Genomic DNA, 20,594 nt, shown 5'->3' with positions numbered 1-20,594 from the left:
AATTTCCCCCCATACTTTTTCCCTTTGTCTGTTTAGGTTACTGAGCATTTTGTGATGTATATGCTATCTCTATCCTTAAAAGAGTCAGCGATGGTTCAGTAATGTCTATATTGCTTTCTTGCCGGGGTCGGGGGCTTGTTTATCACAAGGGGCTGTCTATTTGACAGTGCAATTGTACATTGCTGTAAACTCAGTTTGAGGGCTGACTGGCTGTCATCATTCTCCTCCCCTCCTGTGCGTTGTGGCATTTATGACGGCAGCATGGAACCCAGGTCAGTTTCTATGCAATGTGTGAGACCCTGTGGTCATGATCACCTCATGGCTGCTTAGAGAAACAGCCCCCAAGTTGGTGAGAAAGGCTGATTATGCCCCTTCCCCCTCCACATTCTCATTAAAATCTCGTCCAGGCAGGGTGGAAAACCCACAGCTGCCAACGTCAAAGGAGGCTATTAGTACAAAGCAGGGTTTGTAGGCACTACTGACATTTTGTCCTAGATTAGTCTTTGTTGTGGAAACTGCCCTATACATTGTAGCATGTTTAGCAGCCTCCCTGGCCCCTGCCCACAAGATGCTGATAGCACCACCACACCCCAGTGGTGATAAACAAAAATATCTCCAGACATTGCCTGACATCCCTTGCAGGGGTGGGGGATGGAGAATCACAACCCTCACTTTCCCTAAATTCCCCTCCATCCCCCATGGGAACTGCTGATGTAAAGGTTACTCTGTAACTGTTGGAAAATCCAAGTTACATGTGTGAAAACAAAGTCTGGAATTAGAGCTAAATTTCAGTTTGTATTGCAGGATTTCAAAAAATGCGAATAGGTACTGCTGTACTTTATGTAATTCTTGAGAAATAAAGGTTTTATTTAAATTTGCTCAGTGATACCATCATTGGAGCTTTCACATGGAAATTAGTAGCTGTGTTTTCAGAAACTTTGTTGCAGTTGATATAAATTTACATTTAAGGCTGTGACTTTCAACTTCAGTTGCCGTTTGGAATCTGAGAACCAACAAACAATGCCCAGGGTGCCTCCTAGACTGTTTCATCAGAATCTTTGGAGGTGGGGGGGTGGGTGGGGGAGGGGGGCCTGGGGCCTAAGTAATTTAAATATGCAACTGGTTTAGAATTTGTTTTTTTTTTAACTTCCTAAAAATCTTTTCAAAGCTAGCAGGAAACCTAAAACTCCTCAATTTAAGAAAATGAGATTAAAACCTTTCTGTATTCATTCTTTTACTTTGTTCTTCTGGGTATTTCCTAATTTATTTCTAGCAGCCTTGAACCCAGCCATCCAAGTTTCAAAGTGTATTTTTTTCAAAAAGGTTCCAATTGCCACTACCCCGCTTCTTGGCCTCCCCCCACCCCACCCGCCCTCCTCAGAAGTCACCCTGGAACTCCTCAGAGCTCCCTTTGGGGTGAAGTGAGGTGACAGAGTGAGAGATACAGTGTCAGGGACCCACTGAAAGTCAGAAGACCTCGGTTTGACTTCTGTCTTTACTGAATACTAGATCTTTCATTTGGCAAGCTGGGGCCCTTTCGGAGGCTCCATTCTTCCTGGAATCCCCTCTTGGCCTTCCCTGAAAGTTATAGGGTGGTTCCACATGAGATCCTTTTTGTCGATGTATCTTGCTAAATTCTGTAAAAATGTTCTGGCAGTATTAACACTGTTCTAACGTCAGTGGGAGAGGAGGAATATTCTGGCTGGCATGATCAGAAGGTTTTCTGTCTTAGAAGCTTTGAAAAAGTCCAAAAGCCTCCTAGTAAGTAAATCCAGTCTGACATTTCTCTCTTAGATTATTATCTCGGGCTAGAGAAGTGGCTTAAAACATGTGTTATCTTTTAAATGGAATGTTTATAGATTATCAGATATGAGTTCCAGTGTGTATACTAATTTATAATGTGTACATTCACCATTATGATACCATTGCTTCTTCATTAGTTTACTTTCTACTTTTAAAAATTTCTAGCCCATACATTTTCATCTTATTGTTCATATTGTTCCCTTAAATTTATATCTTATATTCAGTCTTGACTGTAAAAGGCAGATAAGCCATGCATGTCTCTCTATGTAATTATGTGTTTGTTGTTTCTATATTTAAAAATCATTGATAATATATGAATGTATCACAATATTTTATTGTACATTTTTACTTCTTAACTTGAAGAGGAAGTATTTTGAAGTTTTGTCTTTCTTTGTTTTTCCTCAGAGCCACCAACCCATCTTTTAAGGAAGTTTTGTCCCGAATCGAGTCCCACGAAGACTGTAGGAACTTACCCATGATCTCTTTTCTCATTCTCCCCATGCAGAGGGTGACCCGCCTTCCCCTGCTGATGGATGTAAGATGTGATCTGGTGTCTCTTTCCTCTGTGGATAGCTGTGCTGCTGCAAGTCCGATTAAGAAAATTATTCTTACCCCACTTAAATTATATCCCTTCTATAAAATTCCCCAATTAAGTGAGAAGGTGCTGTTCAGTTGGAAAGTCCCACCTGTGTCTAATATCTTTGGAAATTATCTTCAATTTAGGCTTGTGGGGTCACTCTGAAGAAGTTAGATTATCCCTCATTTTCTTAACATTTTTTGAAATGGGAAGAATATTGACTTCTTGTAGTCAGGAGTCCCGGATTCCTTTTCCGGCTGATCCCCTAGGCTTGTGACCTTGGGCAAGTCACTTAATCTCTTTGGGCCTCAGTTTCCTCTGGTTGACCACTAAGATCCCTTCCCTGTCACATTCCAAGATGCTGAGGTGCTTCCATTTCGCACAGGAAGGAGGTCCTCTACAGAATCACAGGGCATAAACCTGCCCTATTTTGCATTGCTCAGGATGAGTGAGGAAAGTCCAGGCATCCGTCTTATCTTAGGAAACATTCATGAAGAAAACAAGTATGTGATTTTGAATAGTGGTAAGATGTGGCTGGGAGAAGAGTTGAGACTGCCTGGTGGGAAACACAGCTGGGAGGACAGCCAGACGGTAGCTCAGGAGGCTACATACTGGCTGGGCTGCAACTGCAGGGGCATCCGTGAGAGAACGGGGTGGCCCGACATGACTCCCATCCAGCTAGAGGGGCAAAGAGTCTCTCTCTTTTTTTTTTTAATTGAAGTATAGTTGATTTACAATGTTGTGTTAGTTTCAGGTGTACAGCAAAGTGATTCAGTTTTATACATATATATTTTTTCAGATTATTTTCCATTATAGGTTATTGTAAGATATATACTGTGTTTTACAGTAACTCCTTGTTGCTTATCTATTTAATGTATAGTAGTATGTATCTGTTGATCCCAACTCCTAATTTATCCCTCTCCTGCCTTCCTTTCCCCTTTGGTAACTATAAGTTTGTTTTCTGTGTCTGTGAGTCCTTTGTTTTGTATATAGATTCATTTGTATTATTTTTTAGATTCCACATATGTGATATCATGTAATATTTATCTTTCTCTGTCAGACTTACTTCACTGAGTATGATAATCTCTAGGTCCATTCCTGTTGCTGCAAATGGCATTATTTCATCCTTTTTTATGGCTGAGTAATATTCCATTTTATGTATCACATCTTCTTAAACCAGTCGTCTGCTGATGGGCATTTGGGTTGCTTCCATGTCTTGGCTATTGTAGATAGTGCTGCTATGGATATTGGGATGCATGTATCTTTTTGAATTAAGAGTTTTTGTCTTTTCTGGATATATGCCCAGGAGTGGGATTGCTGGATCATATGGTAGCTCAAAGAGTATCTTTTTGATCAAATTAAAATATTTTGGCATAGTTCTACTTTACAATGGATAATATTAATGTAATGTCAGTTTTGACATACTTGGTTTTACAAGTCAAAATACAGGGTAAAAATAAAGCAAAAAATTACAGTCGAGTAAGATTACAAAATAAATTCCATTTTCTCAATTCCATTATAAATTCTAAGAGCTATTCTGAAGAAGCACTGAAGTTTAGAAATGAGTGAAAGCGTGCGATCACGGTCGCTTTGCTGGCTCTGCTGCACGGTGAGGGCAAGGCTCAGCTGTCATTTCAGAATTCACAGCACCTGCTGCTCTCCAAGGCCACCTCAGTCTACTCCCTTTACACCCTTCCTTGTCCGTTCCCTGTGATTTATGAACTTCTCTCCTTGTAAATATTGGGAAACTTGCAGTTTTGTGAATCTAACTCTGATTTTTTAAAAATCAGTATTTATCATGTCTAAGAATAAAATGAAATCAGGTTATCAAAACTAAATTTTGGCTCTAAAAAGGTTTATTTCCTGTGCCTAATAAGACTTTTATAGAAATAATGAAACTTTGACACATATAGGAAAATATTAATTTTCAAACTTTACTATTTTTTAACAAGACATGGTTGTTTTCTAAATGTAACATTTCTAGTAATGTTATGAATTTTCAGGATTGTTTCTTTTTCTTCTTCTGAAAATGCGTTTTAGCCGAGTTTCCTTAGATTCTGTATATTCTGTGATCTCAGCCTTTTTTAATATTCTTTCCCTTTGTGATTCTGAGGAAATTGCTTAGATAGATTGGGACTCACAAAATCTAATATACATGTTGTAGATACCATGTTGGAGGTTTATGCCATGATTGCCCAGTAGGCTCTAAACTTTTTGGGGTCAGAGACCGTTTTGAGATTGTGAGTGAAGCTGTAGTCATTCTCCCTAGAAAATTCAGTGTGCAAAATTTTACCTAAAATAATTGAAGTGTGGAAAGAAACTATGGACTCAGGATGCCTGCTCCCAGAGACAAAGACTAGTATTTTTCAAACTGCTTTTGTACCCATTAGTGGGTCATGAAATTGATTTTTGAATCACGAGCAGTGTTTTAAAAAAATGAATATAGAATAGAACATGTGGTATATGATATATACATCGTTCATAATGTGGTTAAATATTATTTCATAAAAAACTTGTTTCATTTTTGTGTGCATGTCTACTGGTTGCAGTGTAAAAATATTTCTTGCAGTGGGTCATAGTCAAAAAGTTTTGAGAACCATTAATATAAATCCATCGATGGTACACTCTACGCTTCTCACATATCACATGTAACAATCCTGACCCCTGACTTTTGGATTTATAGACTTGGTGTTCATCTGCATTTAAGGTACCAGTGGTTTGCTAGTTCCTAGTATCTTCCACCTCTGCTGGATGCCTGTTGCCCTAATCTGTTTCCCACGTGTGAGAACCTGGCCACCTGGGCAGAATTTAAATGTACCTAAAACATGGTCTCTTCAATGTTACTTCATTTGGAGATTTAGTTAAGCTTGTTAATTGAGGTGAACATTTTTAACAGTTGAAATGGTTCTGTTGGCTTTGAATGGGTATAGTTTCAAAAGTTTTACGTAATTCAGTATACCTTCAGCTGACCTTCTTTGAACTCGATTTTACCATTGCAAAAATAGCAGTGTAAACATATCAAGGGGAAATCCAGCAGCCATTTTTTTGATCGTTTTATTCACATTATATCATCTGCAAATATAATAATGATTATAAGCTCTAATAATGATGATGGTGATCATTAATTTTGTCATTCATTGAGAGCCTACTGTATGCCAGGTATTCATAAAAAACTTTACATGCATTATCATTTAACTTTTATAACAACCTTGTGATGTAATTGCATTATCCCAATTTTACAGATGAGGAAACTGAGGTTTAGAGAGTCAGGGTAGGTGACTTGCCCAAGGTCAAGTAGCTAGTCAGGAGCAGATCTGGAATTTGAAACCAGGTTCACCCACCTCTGAAGTCTATCCTCTTATTTAACTATCCTCTGGATTAACATGGATCCTGTGCTTTTAAAGACTATCTCCTAGTTTTGTAATCGGATTTTAATGTCATCTTCAGACTCATCCATAGTATTGTGTTCAGCGTTGTTAAGTTTGCTACAAGTAAGACTCTATGACTGGACATTGGTTTTGTTTTACTTAGTAAAATAAATCAGTTGATTTTGTTCTTCTTTTACTTGATTGCAGACTATCTGTCAAAAGACACCTAAGGACTCTTCAAAGTATGAAGTCTGCAAAAGGGCCTTAAAGGAAGTAAGCAAGGTAAGTGTCGAGAGGTTCATTACACAGTAATGGGATCACCCATTCAGATCTCTCTGAAGAGAACATGTCTGAGTTTGATGCTGAAAACTGGTAGATTCTCATAGCCACTTGCACACCATTCTTTGGGTAGTCGAAAAACAAAGCAATGTTTGCTGTACTCAAATGAAACTGGTATTTTTACTGTTTCAGACAGTCTTGTCGTAAGGGCCTTTAGATATCTCATTTTCTTTTGGTGTCTGAATTCGAGAAGTATTTACTGAGTATCCACTACAGTGCCAGGGACAATGCCAGCCCCTGAAAATATGGGGATGAATAAGACATCGGTGGTTACTGCCCTTGTGGAATGTGCTGTGTAGAGGGGAAGGCAGACATTAAATAAGAATTACAGTAAAGGATGATGAGTGACATAAGAGGGAAGAACATAGTAATGTTGAAGCTGAAGCCTGACGCAAGAGTAGCTGTTGAATTCTCCACATTCTATAAACATGTTCCCAAAGACAGGAACGTGTTTATAGAATCTGGAGAACTAGAATGTTCTTCATGTGACAAGAGCCCAGTTCAGGAGAGAGAACACTGAGGAACCATGTTAGGGAATTGTGGACCTTATCCTAGGATGCTGTGGAAGCTGTAAATTCATGTGCTGTGAAGGTGACAGTGGGGATGAGCTCCAGTGATGAGGCCTTTGTAGTTGATGAGGCTACAGATGATGTGATAGTAGGATGGAGAGAAGCAAACCTACGACATAGGGGAGGTAGGCGTGGAGAGGGTTTGGGTGGGCATGTTTGCGGACAGGAATCAAGGAAAATAGTCTCTGGCTTGTGCAACCAGATGGATGCTCTTGTTTATCTCTACAGTAGGAACATAGGGAGAAGCAGATGAGCTCCATTTAGAATGTGTCGGAACTGAGATTCCTATAGAACATCCAAGTCAGGAGCTCAGTGGAGAGACCTGAATCGGAGATGTGGATTTGCGAATCACCAGCCAAGGGATGATTTTTGAAGCTGGGAGAATGGATGCCAGTACCAAGGAGTATGTATAGTAAGAAGAGTAGTTAGTGAGTCCGAAGTACAGCTGTGAAGAGCACCGGACTTCATCTTGTTTAGGGGAAAGGAACCAACAGAGGAGACTTGAAAAACAAAACAATGTACCCAAGAAGGAGGAAAACTTAATCAGTGGTCTGGCAAATTGCATGTAATATGGTGGAAGGAAGGTCAGCCCCATTGGGTGCTCCTGAAGGACAAAGTGGGATAATGATTGATGCGTTCACTGGGTTTATTTATCATCAGGTGGGTTGTGTCCTTGGAGAGGTGGGTGTGGAAGCCAGATTGGAGTGTGTTGAGGGCTGAGTGGGAGGTGGGAACATGCAGCCAGCTAGTGTAGCTGTTTCAACAATCAGGCTGAGGGTAAAAAGACAGAAAGAGAGCTGTAGTTGAAAGGGAAGTGAGGGAGGGTCTTTTTTTGTTTAAAAGATTAGAGAAATGTGGGTATGTTTAACTGCTAACAGGAATACTTAGCTGCGAGAAAGCAATGGAAGTTATGGGAATCAGTGAGGATACGGCCCAGGGGAGCAAAGCTCATGATCGCATCAGAAGCATCCGAAATATCTCGAAGCCACACGTTACTTCTGAGTTTGGTACATCTTTGTACCACTTTATTGTGAAGCACTTTTTGTTTTAATCAACTTTAAATTGACTCTATTTTACTTTTCCTTGCCAATAATAACTACAAAATCATGGGTTTTATGAGCTGGTTGTTTCTTTATATATATATATATATATATATATATATATGTATATATTTTTATTGGAGTATATTTGCTTTAAAGTGTTTGTGTTAGTTTCTGCTGTACAATGAAGTGAATCAGCTATATGTATGCACATATCCCCTCCCTCTTAGACCCCCCAGTCCCACCCATCTAGGTCATCACAGACCACTGAGCTGAGCTCCCTGTGCTATACAACAGGTTCCTACCAGCTACCTATTTTACACACGGTACTGTATTTATGTCAAACCTAATCTCCCAATTCGTCCCACCTTCCTCTTCCTCCTCTGTGTCCACACGTCCTTTCTCTACATCTGTGTTTCTATGCCTGCCCTGCAAATAGGTTCATCTGTACCAAATTCTAGATTCCACATACATGCATTAATATACGATGTTTGTTTTCCTCTTTCTGACTAACTTCACTCTGTATGACAGACTCTAGGTCCATCCACATCTCTACAAATGACCCAATTTCATTTCTTTTCATGGCTGAGTAATATTCCATTATATATATGTGCCACATCTTCTTTATCCATTCTTCTGTTGATGGACATTTAGGTTGTTTCCATGTCTTGGCTTTTGTGAATAGTGCTGCTGTGAACATAGGGGTGCACGTACCTTTTTGAATTAGAGTTTTGTTCAGATATATGCCTAGGAGCGGGATTGCTGAATCGTATAGCAACTCAAAATATTTTTAGTTTTTTGAGGAACCTCCATATTGTTCTCCATAGTGGCTGCACCAATTACATTCCCACCGACAGTGTAGGAGGGTTCCCTTTTCTCCACACCCTCTCCAGCATTTGTTATTTGTAGACTTTTGAATGATGGCCATTCTGACTGGTGTGAGGTGGTACCTCATTGTGGTTTTGATATGCATTTCTCTAATAATTAGAAATGTTGAGCATCTTTTCATGTGCCTATTGGTCATCTGTATGTCTTCTTTGGAGAAATGTCTATATAGGTCTTCTGCCCATTTTTTTTTATATTAAAAATAAGTTTATCTGTGTCTTAGTCTGTTTTGGCTGCTAGAACAACATACCGTGGACTGCATGGCTTATACACAATAGAAATTTATTTCTCACGGTTCTAGAGGCTGGAAGTCCAAGATCAAGGTGCCAGCGTGGTTGGGTTGGGGCCCTCTTCTAGCCAGGTTGCAGACTTCTCCTTATAGCCTCACACGGCAGAAGGGAGCAAGGGAGCTCTCTGGGGCCTGTTGTAGAAAGCACTACTGTAAGTCCCCTACATACGAACAAATTCAATTTGGAGAGAGCGCTTGTAAGTCCAATTTGTTTGTAAGTCCAACAAAGTTAACCTAGGTACCCAACTAACACAATACTGTACTGTAATAGGTTTATCATATTTTTCACACAAATAATACATAAAAAACAAATGAACACAAAAAATAAAACATTTTAAATCTTACAGTACAGTACCTTGAAAAGTACGGTAGTACAGTACAACAGCTGGCATACAGGGGCTGGCATCGAGTGAACAGGCAAGAAGAATTACTGACTGGAGGAGGGAGACGAGGTGGGACATGGCAGAGCTGAAGGATTGTCAGCAGTAGGAGATGGAGGGCAAGCTGCAATTTCATTCACACCTGGCGTTTTTGGCACAGGTTCTGGTTCCTATGTGGGACTAGATGCATGTTTGCATCTTTGAAGTTCGAAACTTGAAGGTTTGTATGTAGGGGACTTACTGTAGTCCCATTTGTGAGGGCTGTATCCTCATGACTTCTAAGCACCTCCCAAAGTCCCCACTTGCTAATACCTAATATCATCTTCAGAGGTTAAGAATTCAACACATATTTTGGGGGGATATGAACATTCAAACCATAGCAGTCTGTCAACCACTTGAATGCATCTCTTGCTCCATCAGTGGTCTGCATATCCCACTTCGGGAAACACTAAGTGAAGAAATTTGGGCTGACAGGTATGAAATTACCTAAGGTCCTACTGCCCATGGGTCTCTCCTCCAGGACCCCAAATCCTATGGGGGAGAGGGGGGGAGGGTCTTTAGGAGAAGCTATTGTACTTAGAGAAGTTCCAGCCTTGGCCATGAAAGAGATTGTGTCAGATTTTGTTTGGTTGTTACTGAGAAGTTGGAAAAGAATTCACACAGAAGAGAAAGGAGGAGGGTAATAGTAATTGAATTGAATGAACAGTGATCCTTAATTTTTTTGAGACTTTTACATCCCAGTTACAGTAGACTGCTACATTCCTTTAGGTGTCTCTGGTTCACTTGATGTGACACTGGTTCTTTCAGGAAAGGCTGACAAAAATGTAATGTAACTGCCTTACCTTGATACTTACCGTATGAAGGACCCTCTGTGAAGAAGTGCTGTTCCAGAGAATTGTTTTTTCTAAGGCAGCGTTTCTCTCTCTTGAGTAGGAGTCCTGAATACCAGGATTATTCCTGCAATCTCCTAGTGTTGTAGGGAACTGAGGTTATCAATACAGCCAGCTTAGGGATTCATCTTCTTTTTCATTTGTGCAGGTTACTGATGGGGTTTTATAGATTCTGGGAAAACAATGTCAGTATTTTTAACAAAAAAACTGTGTACATAGAGCATTTATGGTTCAAAATCAAAATGCAGAATTTCAATAAGAATTGCTTCCCTTATCGGAAATGAAAGAAATTGGGAGTTCCCAGTATTTATTTTAGAGAGTGAAATTTTGTATGATGAGGCCCAAGTTTTTAGAACCGGACTCCACCTAAGGCCCTTGGGCAAGTCTGTCTAGATATTCATTCTTGGAAAAAATGAGTAATATCTTTTTGGTAATTAAAATGCTAATGAAATTTATTTGCATAGTGTGAATAATACTTCAGTGAAATTGTTCCTGTATGTGGCAGACATGACGGTGACAACTTACTGAATTGGGGCTTTGGAAAGACTTACTGACTTAGTCAAACAACTCAAAAACAAGAAAGATGTTTCTATCAAGTGAAATGTGTATTTATTCCAGATTTTCGGCTCAGATGCTGGGGCGGAGCCGGGGGGAGGGAAATTTCCAGGGAATCTGATAGTTCAGCTGATGCAGAGTCGTGTCTGCTGTCTAAGGAGTGGTGCTCAGGACATGGTTTCTTATGCCAATGAAATCGTCCCTGCTGCTCTCTTTTATTTACTCTCCCGTGGAAAGAGAATAACTGCTTTAACGTGCACCTCATAAAAATTCTACTTCTATTTGGAGATAATATTAAGTTATAAGCTTTTCTCATAGTAGCAGAAGAGCCAAGTTCTCTTGAATCTTTTCTTGTAACTTATTGCTTCAGCTATTTAAAAGAGGTAGATATCTATCTATTAACATGAAAAGATCTCTAAGCTGTGTCAAGTGAAGAACATTAAGTTGCAGAACAGAACAAATAGTGTAATGACATCTACGTAATCAAATGTGTTTATTTTGATGTGTTTAAATTGATGACATATGTATGTCGTCAATTTATAGAAATAGTACCCAGAATCATACACATCAGACTTTCAACCGTGGTTAGTGATGGTAAAGGGAGAGGAGAGCAGAAGGGAGGAATTAATAAGGTTTTTTTCCTTCACTCCAAGTACTGCTCTGAAAGAATGCATTTAAGGGTTACAAAGGTAACATTTTAAAAATAATGTACTAAATGTCCATTACAGAAAATTTGAAAAATTGAAATAAGAGAAAATAAAATGTAATCAGTAATCTTGTCAAAGATAGTGACTATTGCCATTTTATGGCGTGTCCTTCCAGTGGATGTAAATGTACACTTACACGTGGATTCATGTGGTACCCATTTCATTTACTCTTCTAAATAGTGGCTGCATGGACTATGGCCTTACATAAATGATTGTGCTCCTCTGATGATTTCTGTTGAAAAGTTTCCAGAAATGGGTTTATTGGGGGAAAAAAAAGGTAGGTATGATTTAAAGACCCCCAAGTGCCTTCAAGAAAAGTTGTCCCTGTATCCATGACAACCAGAAGTATTTCTAAGTGTCTGTCTTACTGTGCACTCCCCAGCATCCAATACTTTTCATCTTTGTGAATTTGATAGATTGAAAATATTTTATTTTTGTTTTAATTTATATTTCTACATTAGAGAGATTGAGTTCTTTTTTTGCCACATAAATTTGGCCTAAAAGAAAAAATTCAGCCAAATTTAATAAAGCTTTGACAGGCGCTAAAGGAAGGCATGGCTTTAATATGCGGAGGCTGATTTTAATAAAAACACTATATCCAAATTAGCGCTTGTCCCTTCAAGATAGTCATTAATCAGAGTCCACTAATGATACCATTGCTTGATATATTTTGAGGGAACTTTTTTGTTTTTAATACGCCTTTGGAGGTGGCGGCTGGTGGAGTCTATGTTTGGAAGTTTAGGAAATAAAGATTAAGACTTTATTTTCCATTTTCCCTTTCATTTTAAAGTGGGATAACTAAAAAGGAATTGCCTCCCCCCTTTTTTAAGTGGCTTATAAATGACCTCTGAAGGCAGTTTACACATTAACATCTGCTGAGCGTTCCTTTGTGTCTTAGGTCCTGGGCTGGGCACTGAACTAACAAATATGGAAATTTCACAATCTCTGCTCTCCAGTCTTTTTAGAGAGGTAATACCCAAGATGAGTCCTGAAAGACAAATAGGGGGGTATAAATCTAGATAAGAAGGAGTCAGTGGGACAGAGTGGGGTGAAGAATGTTCAGGTAGAGGGAAACACACGTGCAAAAGTGCAAAGGGACGTGGAAGGGTGTGCAGCTCTGAGCAGAGATTTGGTAAGACTGAGGCCCAAGATAAGAGAAGCAGGAAGTTAGGGATCAAGTAAGTAGGTGCCATATCATGGTCTTGCCGAGATTTAATTCTGAAAGCTTCGAGGAGCCTTTTAAGGATTTCAAGCTGACGAGTTGCATGATCAGATTTGAACTTAGGGGCTTCCCTGGTGGCGCAGTGGTTGAGAGTCTGCCTGCCGATGCAGGGGACACGGGTTCGTGCCCCGGTCCGGGAAGATCCCACATGCCGCGGAGCGGCTGGGCCCGTGAGCTATGGCTGCTGAGCCTGCGCGTCCGGAGCCTGTGCTCCGCAACGGGAGAGGCCACAACAGTGAGAGGCCCGTGTACCGCAAAAAAAAAAAAAAAAGAGATTTGAACTTAGAAAGATTGAAAATGTCTTTCTGGATGACACATAAGGGTAGGGCAGAAGTGATGGCAGAGAATTAGGAGGCCAGTAATCCAAAGGAGAGGGAGTTTGAGCCTGATTGCGGGGACGGGGCTGGTGGATGAGTGGACAGCAGGACGGCAACATGAATGAGGCTTTATGAACTGTTTGGATGTGGAGGACAAAGGAGCCGGAGGCATCTGAGAGGTGAGGACCCAGCTCTTTGGCTTGGGGAAGCGGATGATGCTGGGATTGATCACATAGAGAACACTGGGCCGGGGGAGGGGGTGATAAAGGTAGTGTTGAGGTTTGGTCATTCCATCCTGAGTTCGAGATGGCTCTGGGGGACCCGAGAGGAGATACCATCCAGGTAGTTGGCTGTAGAGTTTAGGGAACAGACCAAGTCTGGGAGCACAGATTTGGGAGCTATGAACATATATTCTTCAAGAGAAATCATAAAAATGCCCTGAGCAGAGGCTGCTTGATGGGATTTTGTTCTGTCTTCATCCTTTTAGGATATATATATTATTTTAAAGTCCCTTTTTTTTTTTTTTAAGATTTTTTGGAGGTGGACCATTTTTAAAGCCTTTATTGAATTTGTTACAATATTGCTTCTGTTTTATGTTTTGCTTTTTTGCCACGAGGCATATGGGATCTTAGCTCCCTGACCTGGGATCAAACCCGCACCCCCTGCATTGGAAGGTGAAGTCCTAACCATTGGACCACCAGGGAAGTCCCCCTTATAGGATATTTTAATTACAGTTGCCCCAGCCCAGCCAGGATATTTTCTGCGCCTAGCTTTGATCGGGTGCAGCCGTCAGTCCCTGCATCAGTGAACTCCTCAAGACCATTCAGACCTAAAGATATGCTGGAACTGAAGATAGGTGTACCCTTTAAGCCTAGAATATCTGTTAAGTGACTGGAAACATCCAAGTGTCCATCGGTGGGGGACTGAATAAGTACACTGTGGAAAGCACATATGGTCGTAGCATATGTTGCATCCTATCACTCCTCTGCTGAAAGCCTGCTGGTGGCTTCTCTTTGCACTTAGAATACAATCCACACACCTGAAGAACTTGCATGCTTTGGCCCTGGGCTGGTCCTCTAGTTTCCTCTTGTGCCATTTTCCTGTGTCCGGACCGTTTACTTTCTCAGGCACACGGCACTTTCCCAGTGTCAGCCCTTTGCTCCTGGGGTTCACTCTGCCTGGACCAGCGCTCTCCATTGATTTGGGTGTTAACTCCCTTTTCTCCTTCAGCTGTCAGCCTAAATGACCTCTCAGGAGAGGTCCCTGGCTCCCTCCTCACCCTCCTTCTCCCAGAACCCCTGTTTTTTTCCCCCCTTTAAGATTTCAGTCTGTAATTATTGTGTCTGCCCTTCTTTTATGAGGATGGGGATTGTGTATCTCTTAAATGTTGTAACCCTAGCATCTGACACATACCATGTACAAAATAAACTTTTTTTTTCAGTGAATGTTAAATTTATAAGGCGAAATATTGGCAAGTGAAAAAATTAAGTCACAGACAAGCATTGGATAATCCATTTACAAAAATTAGAATTTCTACACATTATATGTGTGCGTTTATATGTTCATATAAGCATAGGAAAAAAAGAAAGTGTATAACCCATCTTGTTTCCAGTTACATCCATGGAGTAGGATTAGGTCAGAGCCTTTTATGGCCTGTTTTGTCTACTTATGTATTATCTTTTTTTTTTTTTTAACGGTAAGCATATGTAACTTAATGGAGCAGTAATATTAAAGTAAATCTAATCAGAATTTCTAGCTTCGCTTTTAACAATCACATGTCTTTATGGCCAATGATCCTTGTTATGGACAAGTTTTATAGATTTTTCAGTTAATAAGAAATTGGAAATACAAAGTTTGTTTTGGTTTAGGCCAGTGAACTAATAATTATGTATTAGGTACAGTGTAAAGGAGAAACTCCTGTGTGTCTCCTCTGTGCTCAGTACTCTACCCACAGAGCACTTCATTTCTGACCCTTGTGGTCACCAAATGTGTGGGGTTTTTCCCCACGCCAAGTACTTCTGCTGAACCAGCTGGGTGTCTTACTGTATTCAGTTCAGTTCTCACTCCACCTGGAGGTATAGCATCAGATCCCACAGGATAAGGGCTCAAGCCCGCAAGACTACACCCCCAACTTCATTTCAGTCACTAAATTTCAGTCACATTGTTACCTGTGCTTCTGACTCACTGGCTATAAATCAAGTTCCCATGACCCCGTCCTCAGGTTTGATTAATTTGCTAGAGGGGCTCACAGAACTCAGGAAAACAGTTTACTTACTAGATTAGTGGTTTATTACAAAGGCTATTCAGGGATAAGAATGAACAGCCAGATGAAGAGATAAGGTGAGGTCTAGAAGGATGCCACCCTCCCAGCACGCAGGAGTGTTCCTGTTTACCAGCCTGGAAGCTCTCCAACTCCGAAGTTCAGGGATGTTTATGGAGGCTTCACTATGTAGGCGTGAATTATTCAATCATTGTCCAATAGTGATCACATTATCTCCAGCCCCTTTCCCCTCCCTGGAAGTCTGCAGGGCTGAAAATTCCAGCCTTCTCTTTAATCACTTGCTTGGTTCCCCTGGCAACCAGCCCCATCCTTAGGGGCTTACCAGAAGTCACCTCATTAACATAAACTCAGACGTGGTTGAAGGGGGGGCTTGTTACGAATAACTGAAGATACCCATTTCACTTTTATGCCCTGGAGCTGTTTCAGGAACTGGTAGCAAAACTAAATTATAGCCAGAGATGCCCCTGTGGTTCTTACGTAGGAAATTACAAGGGTTTTAGGAGCTGTGTGCCAGAAACCATGGAAAAAGACAAAATATATATTTTGTTTATTATAAATCATGGTATCACAGCTACTCATCAAAGGACTATGAGTTTGTTCTGTTTGTAGATAAATCAGTAGTTCTAATTAAACTGCATTTCCCTTAGCTTGACCATCCTTGAAGAATCATTGACCATTAGGTTCCAATGGAAGGCTTTCCTCTTCCAGCATCCAGGTTACTGGTCACCTGCTTTGCATGTAGCATTCTGCTAAGAATTTGTCTTTGAAGTCAGTGGTCTGCCCTCAGCTGCTCTGATATGAAGTGGGGAGAGAGGTGCAGCTTGCTCTGAGGTTGGTGGTGTTCCCATGGGTGAAGGCAAGGAGGAGGGGCAGAGGAAAGGAGCAGAATGGAGCAGACTGGACCGTGTGAGGAATCTGCCGAGTGTATGTGGAGGGCATCGTGTGATAATGCACAGAGGATGTGTGTCCCTGAAAATTCTCAGGACGTTTTTTTTCCTCTGTCTTCACATCCTGAAGACACCACTTCCAACTGGGTACAAAGTCTTGACTGTGTGAAACTGTGAGTTCTTTAACTGTCTGGAATGAGTCTCTGGAGATTCCACAGTGCTAATTGTTTCCTGTGAGATCTGCATTTGAAAGTGAGGTTTCTCTCGTTCACCTCTTAACCCTCCTTATTATCCTCTGTTTCCAGTTGGTTCGACTCTGCAATGAAGGAGCTCGGAAGATGGAAAGGACTGAAATGATGTACACAATTAACTCCCAGCTGGAGTTTAAAATTAAGGTATTCTCTCATACTTCTTCATAAATAGATTTGTTACTGCTCCTGCTTAAATCTTATGCGAATAAAGAGATAGTTGAGGGCAACAAAGTGGAGAGGAATTTGCTTTTCACAGCAGGGCCATAAATTGATTACAGAGAGGCTGGCAGGGGAAATAGCAGATGCTTTGCTTTGGACAATTCAGCTCTTGCTAATACCAGATAAAGTGACCTTTCTCTAGACCACAGAGTTAGGTATTATCTAACTGGCACTTTCTTGTTTCCCTAGGAAGCCACCAAACTTGAGAAAAGGGTGGTTAAAAATAATAGAATTTTAGAATAGAAAGGAGATTTCTTTAGTATTCTCAAAGTATCCTGCAAAACAGTGGTATCCCACGAGCTGGACCAGGGTGTTCTCCTAAATCAAATAAGGACACTCCTTTCTCAGTTTGCACAAAAGGATTGCTAGTGAATTGTTCTTTTCAAATTTGTTTTTCTCCCATAATTCTTTTGTGCATATATGCTGCCTGCTACTGCGTGTCTCATACTGCTCAGGGGCAGATGACAGGATGCACAAAGAAGGAAATAACAATTAATGGCGAGGCTAGGCCATGGTCAGCTCCTTTGCTGGCTCACAGTTTAGTTCTTAATGGGTGTGAGTGTTCATGGTTGTGATTCTGTTTCGTTTTATGCCACTTGAATTTAATGAAGCAACTTAAAGCGGTCATATTTTTTCATAGTGAAAGTGTTCCTAATTTGTGCAGTGGGATTAGAGCAATCGTGGCATTATGCAGATAACTCTCTGCTGTGTCATATAGTTTGAGGGCCACTGATATAGTACAGCTACACCCTTTTATTTTATAAATGTGAGAAATACAACCCAGAGAATAATTAATTGTTAACAGGGTCATTCGGCTCGTGGTGGCAAAATCAGGACTAGGGTCCAGACGTCCTGACTTGCAGATCAGTGTAAACTCTTCCACTGTGACACCCTGACTATAAAGATTTAAATGCAGAAAGGTGACCCATGATTCTTCTCAGAAAATGATGGGTACTTGCTAAAAACGGTGCGCATGCACGCGCACGCACACTTTCGCTATTATACCCTCATATAGAAATTTACGGCAATTTCAAAACCCATTTTTTTCCCATCCTTCAAAAAGAATCCTGTCCTTCACTTTCATTTGTTTCTAAGTATTTTAGAAAATATATCTATACATCAAAAGGTTCTTTTTAATCCCCTCCTTTTTAAAGATGATAAATCTCTAACCATTTCCGTTTTAAAAGTTGATAAGTCCCTTCCCTAACCATTTTTCTTTTTCTTTCTTCACTGATAATCAGTTGTTTTAAGATACCTTTAAGCTCTGTTTCTCTAGAACCACAATTAATTTGTAACTGAAAAAATGCTTACCCCAAGGGTTCTTAAAAATAAGTGATTAACATCAACTGAGTGCAGGAGTTTTTGTTTTTTTGTTTTCTCTTGGTTCAATGATTAAGATTGAAAACTTAAAGGAAAGTATTCTAAGTTTAGATTTATAATGAAGGGCTTAATTCAGACCACTTAGAAATACTAATACAACCTTAGGACCTCATTTCTATAACACTTTATGGATAACAATGGACATTTTTATTCAGTTCATTTCAAAGACGCGAAGACAGATGTTCAAAGAAGTTAAGTGGTTTGTCCAAGCACGTGCATTCTTTCAACAAATTTCATGAGCACCTTTGTGGACTGAAGTGGGAAAACAAAAGCATGATCCCTACCCTCAGGGAGCTTACCATCTAGTAGAAGACTACAGAAATACAAAGGAGTGAGCCAAGTCTACAGCTGTTATGGGAGATAGAAGAGTTTTGAGAACACCAGCAATGGAGAGGGCGTGGCCGGCCCTAAGAATGAGGGACAAAGGGGTGGGGAGCTTGTAGCAGCCAGGCAAGGCTTCATACTGGAGGTACGCTTGAGCTGATCTTGAAAGGAGAGAGAGAAGGGTCTTCCAAGAGTGAAGAGCAGGAGCAAATGCACAGGACATGGTTTCAGCTGCTGTAGCCCAGGAATTGCACACATTCAGTGGGGTCGAGGCGAGCAGGGCCGAACCAGAACTCATGGGAAGGGCCTTGTGTGCCAAAAGAAGGAGCAGAGCCGGATCATCTGGGAGCCACTGAAAAGTTCAGAGCGTGGAAGTGACACAGTCAGATGCACATTTAGTAAAGATGACCTTAGCATCATAGTAAAAGCCTTTTAAACTTATTCCAAATCCAGAAGTCATTAAAAGGAAAATTGATCGATGTGAAAATTTAAAAAATTTCTCCATAGAGTGAAAATTAAAGGGTATTTAAAAAGTGAAAAGGGAAATAGGAAACTGGGAAAAAAATTTAGAACTCCCATATAGATAAAGCATTAATATTCCCAACATATAACCTCAAAGTGATAAGAAGAAGATAAGGAAAAAATCCATTAGAAAATTGCAAACTAGAAAACTGTCGTCAGAAGAGGAAATACAAATGACTGTTAAACATCTGAAAAGATGCTTTACTTCATTCAGAAGAAAATTGCTAATTGAAATTAAAATAATGTATTCTACCACTTAGATTTATAAATAATTCAAAACATTTTATCAGTGAGTTGTTGGGAAAGCCATGTTTATCTGTTTCTCGTGGGAAAGATTGTTATAACCCCAATGGTGGGCAATATGTCAATAACTATCAAAATTACAAATGCAAGTTACTATGACCCAGGAATTTTACTTCTAAGAATTTATCCTATTGATATACTCATGAATGTGTAAAATTACACACACACACACACACACACACATATACAGACATACACACAAAGTTACTGATATGGCATTGTTTTAACTGCAAAAGATTAGAAACAACCTAAACATCTATCAATAGGGGACTGATTAAATAAATTATAGTATACCTAAATTGTGTAAGACCACTCAACTTAAAAAAAAATGAAGAATTTTAGGAATCGATACGGTAAGCTTTCTGTCTTACATTATTAAGTGAAAAAAGTACGGTGCAGAACAGGAGGAAAAAAGAGTATAAAAGTTGCTTATGTGTAAGAAATCTCTGGAAAGTTATAGAAGAACAGTAACAGTTACTACCTGGTAGGGGCTGTAATCAGTGGTTGGAAACTGAGTAGATGAGGTACGGTGTGGGAAGGAGGTTGTTCACTTACTAGGTTTTCATAGGACTTTTTTTTTTTTTTTTAACAACCCCCCCTTCCCACTCTACACACATACACCAGATTCAGTTTATTATTTTAAAAATGTATTACAGCAGCTATGTGGAGGGTAAGTTGGGAATGTAATAAAACCGGAGGCGGAAAACCAGTTTGGAGACTGGAAGCAGAGGCAGAGAGATAAGCGGGATGCCTGGAGGAGGGCTGTAGCGGTGGTACCGCAGGTGTCTAGTCTGGTCGACTGGATGGAGAGTCACACCATCCACCTAGGTAGGGAATGCAAGAGGAGGAACGACCCTGAGGGAAAGGTAGCGGGTTCTGTGTTGGTTCTGTTTGGTTTAATGTCCTACCGTAGCCATTACTGCCATGAAAATATTTACTGAGTATTTACTATGTGCCATTTTCACATAGTCTCATTGAATTCTCACAGGAACCCCATGAAGTATCTAATTATTATTCCCATTTTATCGTTGAGGAATTTGAAGCTAGAAATAGTAAATTATTTGCTCAAAGTCATACACCAAGAAGTACTGAAGTCTGGATTCAGATCTGCGACTGACTGCAGCGTCCACATTCTTAACCATGGCAGCAAAATAATGCTAGTCTTTTTCTCATTTGAAGGGGATAGAAGCTTATATATATGTCTGTGTGTGTGTGTGTGTGTGTGTGTGTGTGTATTAGATATTTATGTATGTATGAATGTATGTATGTTTACTTACATGTGTTTTTCATTTTTAAATTAGTAAGTTTCTGGCCGAGTATCATATGCTGCGCATGGTAATGTGAGGGGTGAGGAGAGTCCACCGGATCGGCACAGGAAGCCAGTATTAAGAGCGTGGACTCTGGAGCCAGCCTGCCTGAGTTCCAGTTGTAGCTCCACTACTTACTAGCTGTAGGACTTTGGGCATTACTTAACTTTCATTTCTTA

The 20,594-nt window shown here is 40.2% G+C and overlaps 1 protein-coding gene across 3 annotated transcripts in view; it reads left to right on the top strand.

Moving 5' to 3' along the window:
* ARHGEF26 (Rho guanine nucleotide exchange factor 26) overlaps positions 1–20,594 on the top strand; it is a 157,625-nt gene that overhangs the window by 86,125 nt on the left and 50,906 nt on the right. For all 3 annotated transcript variants that reach the window (XR_010943426.1, XM_067737463.1, XM_067737462.1), the window contains exons 8-10: positions 2,209–2,338; positions 5,956–6,030; positions 16,415–16,504. Coding sequence is in view for 2 of the 3 variants with exons in the window: in XM_067737463.1 (XP_067593564.1) it covers positions 2,209–2,338; positions 5,956–6,030; positions 16,415–16,504 (295 nt within the window). In the remaining variant the exon portion in view is untranslated. The remainder of the gene's footprint in view (positions 1–2,208; positions 2,339–5,955; positions 6,031–16,414; positions 16,505–20,594) is intronic.

This window comes from Pseudorca crassidens, chromosome 5 (genome assembly GCF_039906515.1).
Source record: "Pseudorca crassidens isolate mPseCra1 chromosome 5, mPseCra1.hap1, whole genome shotgun sequence".
Lineage (NCBI taxonomy): Eukaryota > Metazoa > Chordata > Mammalia > Artiodactyla > Delphinidae > Pseudorca > Pseudorca crassidens.
The sequence above is the reverse complement of the archived record's forward strand: the minus strand, read 5'-3'. Positions and strand labels throughout refer to the sequence as shown.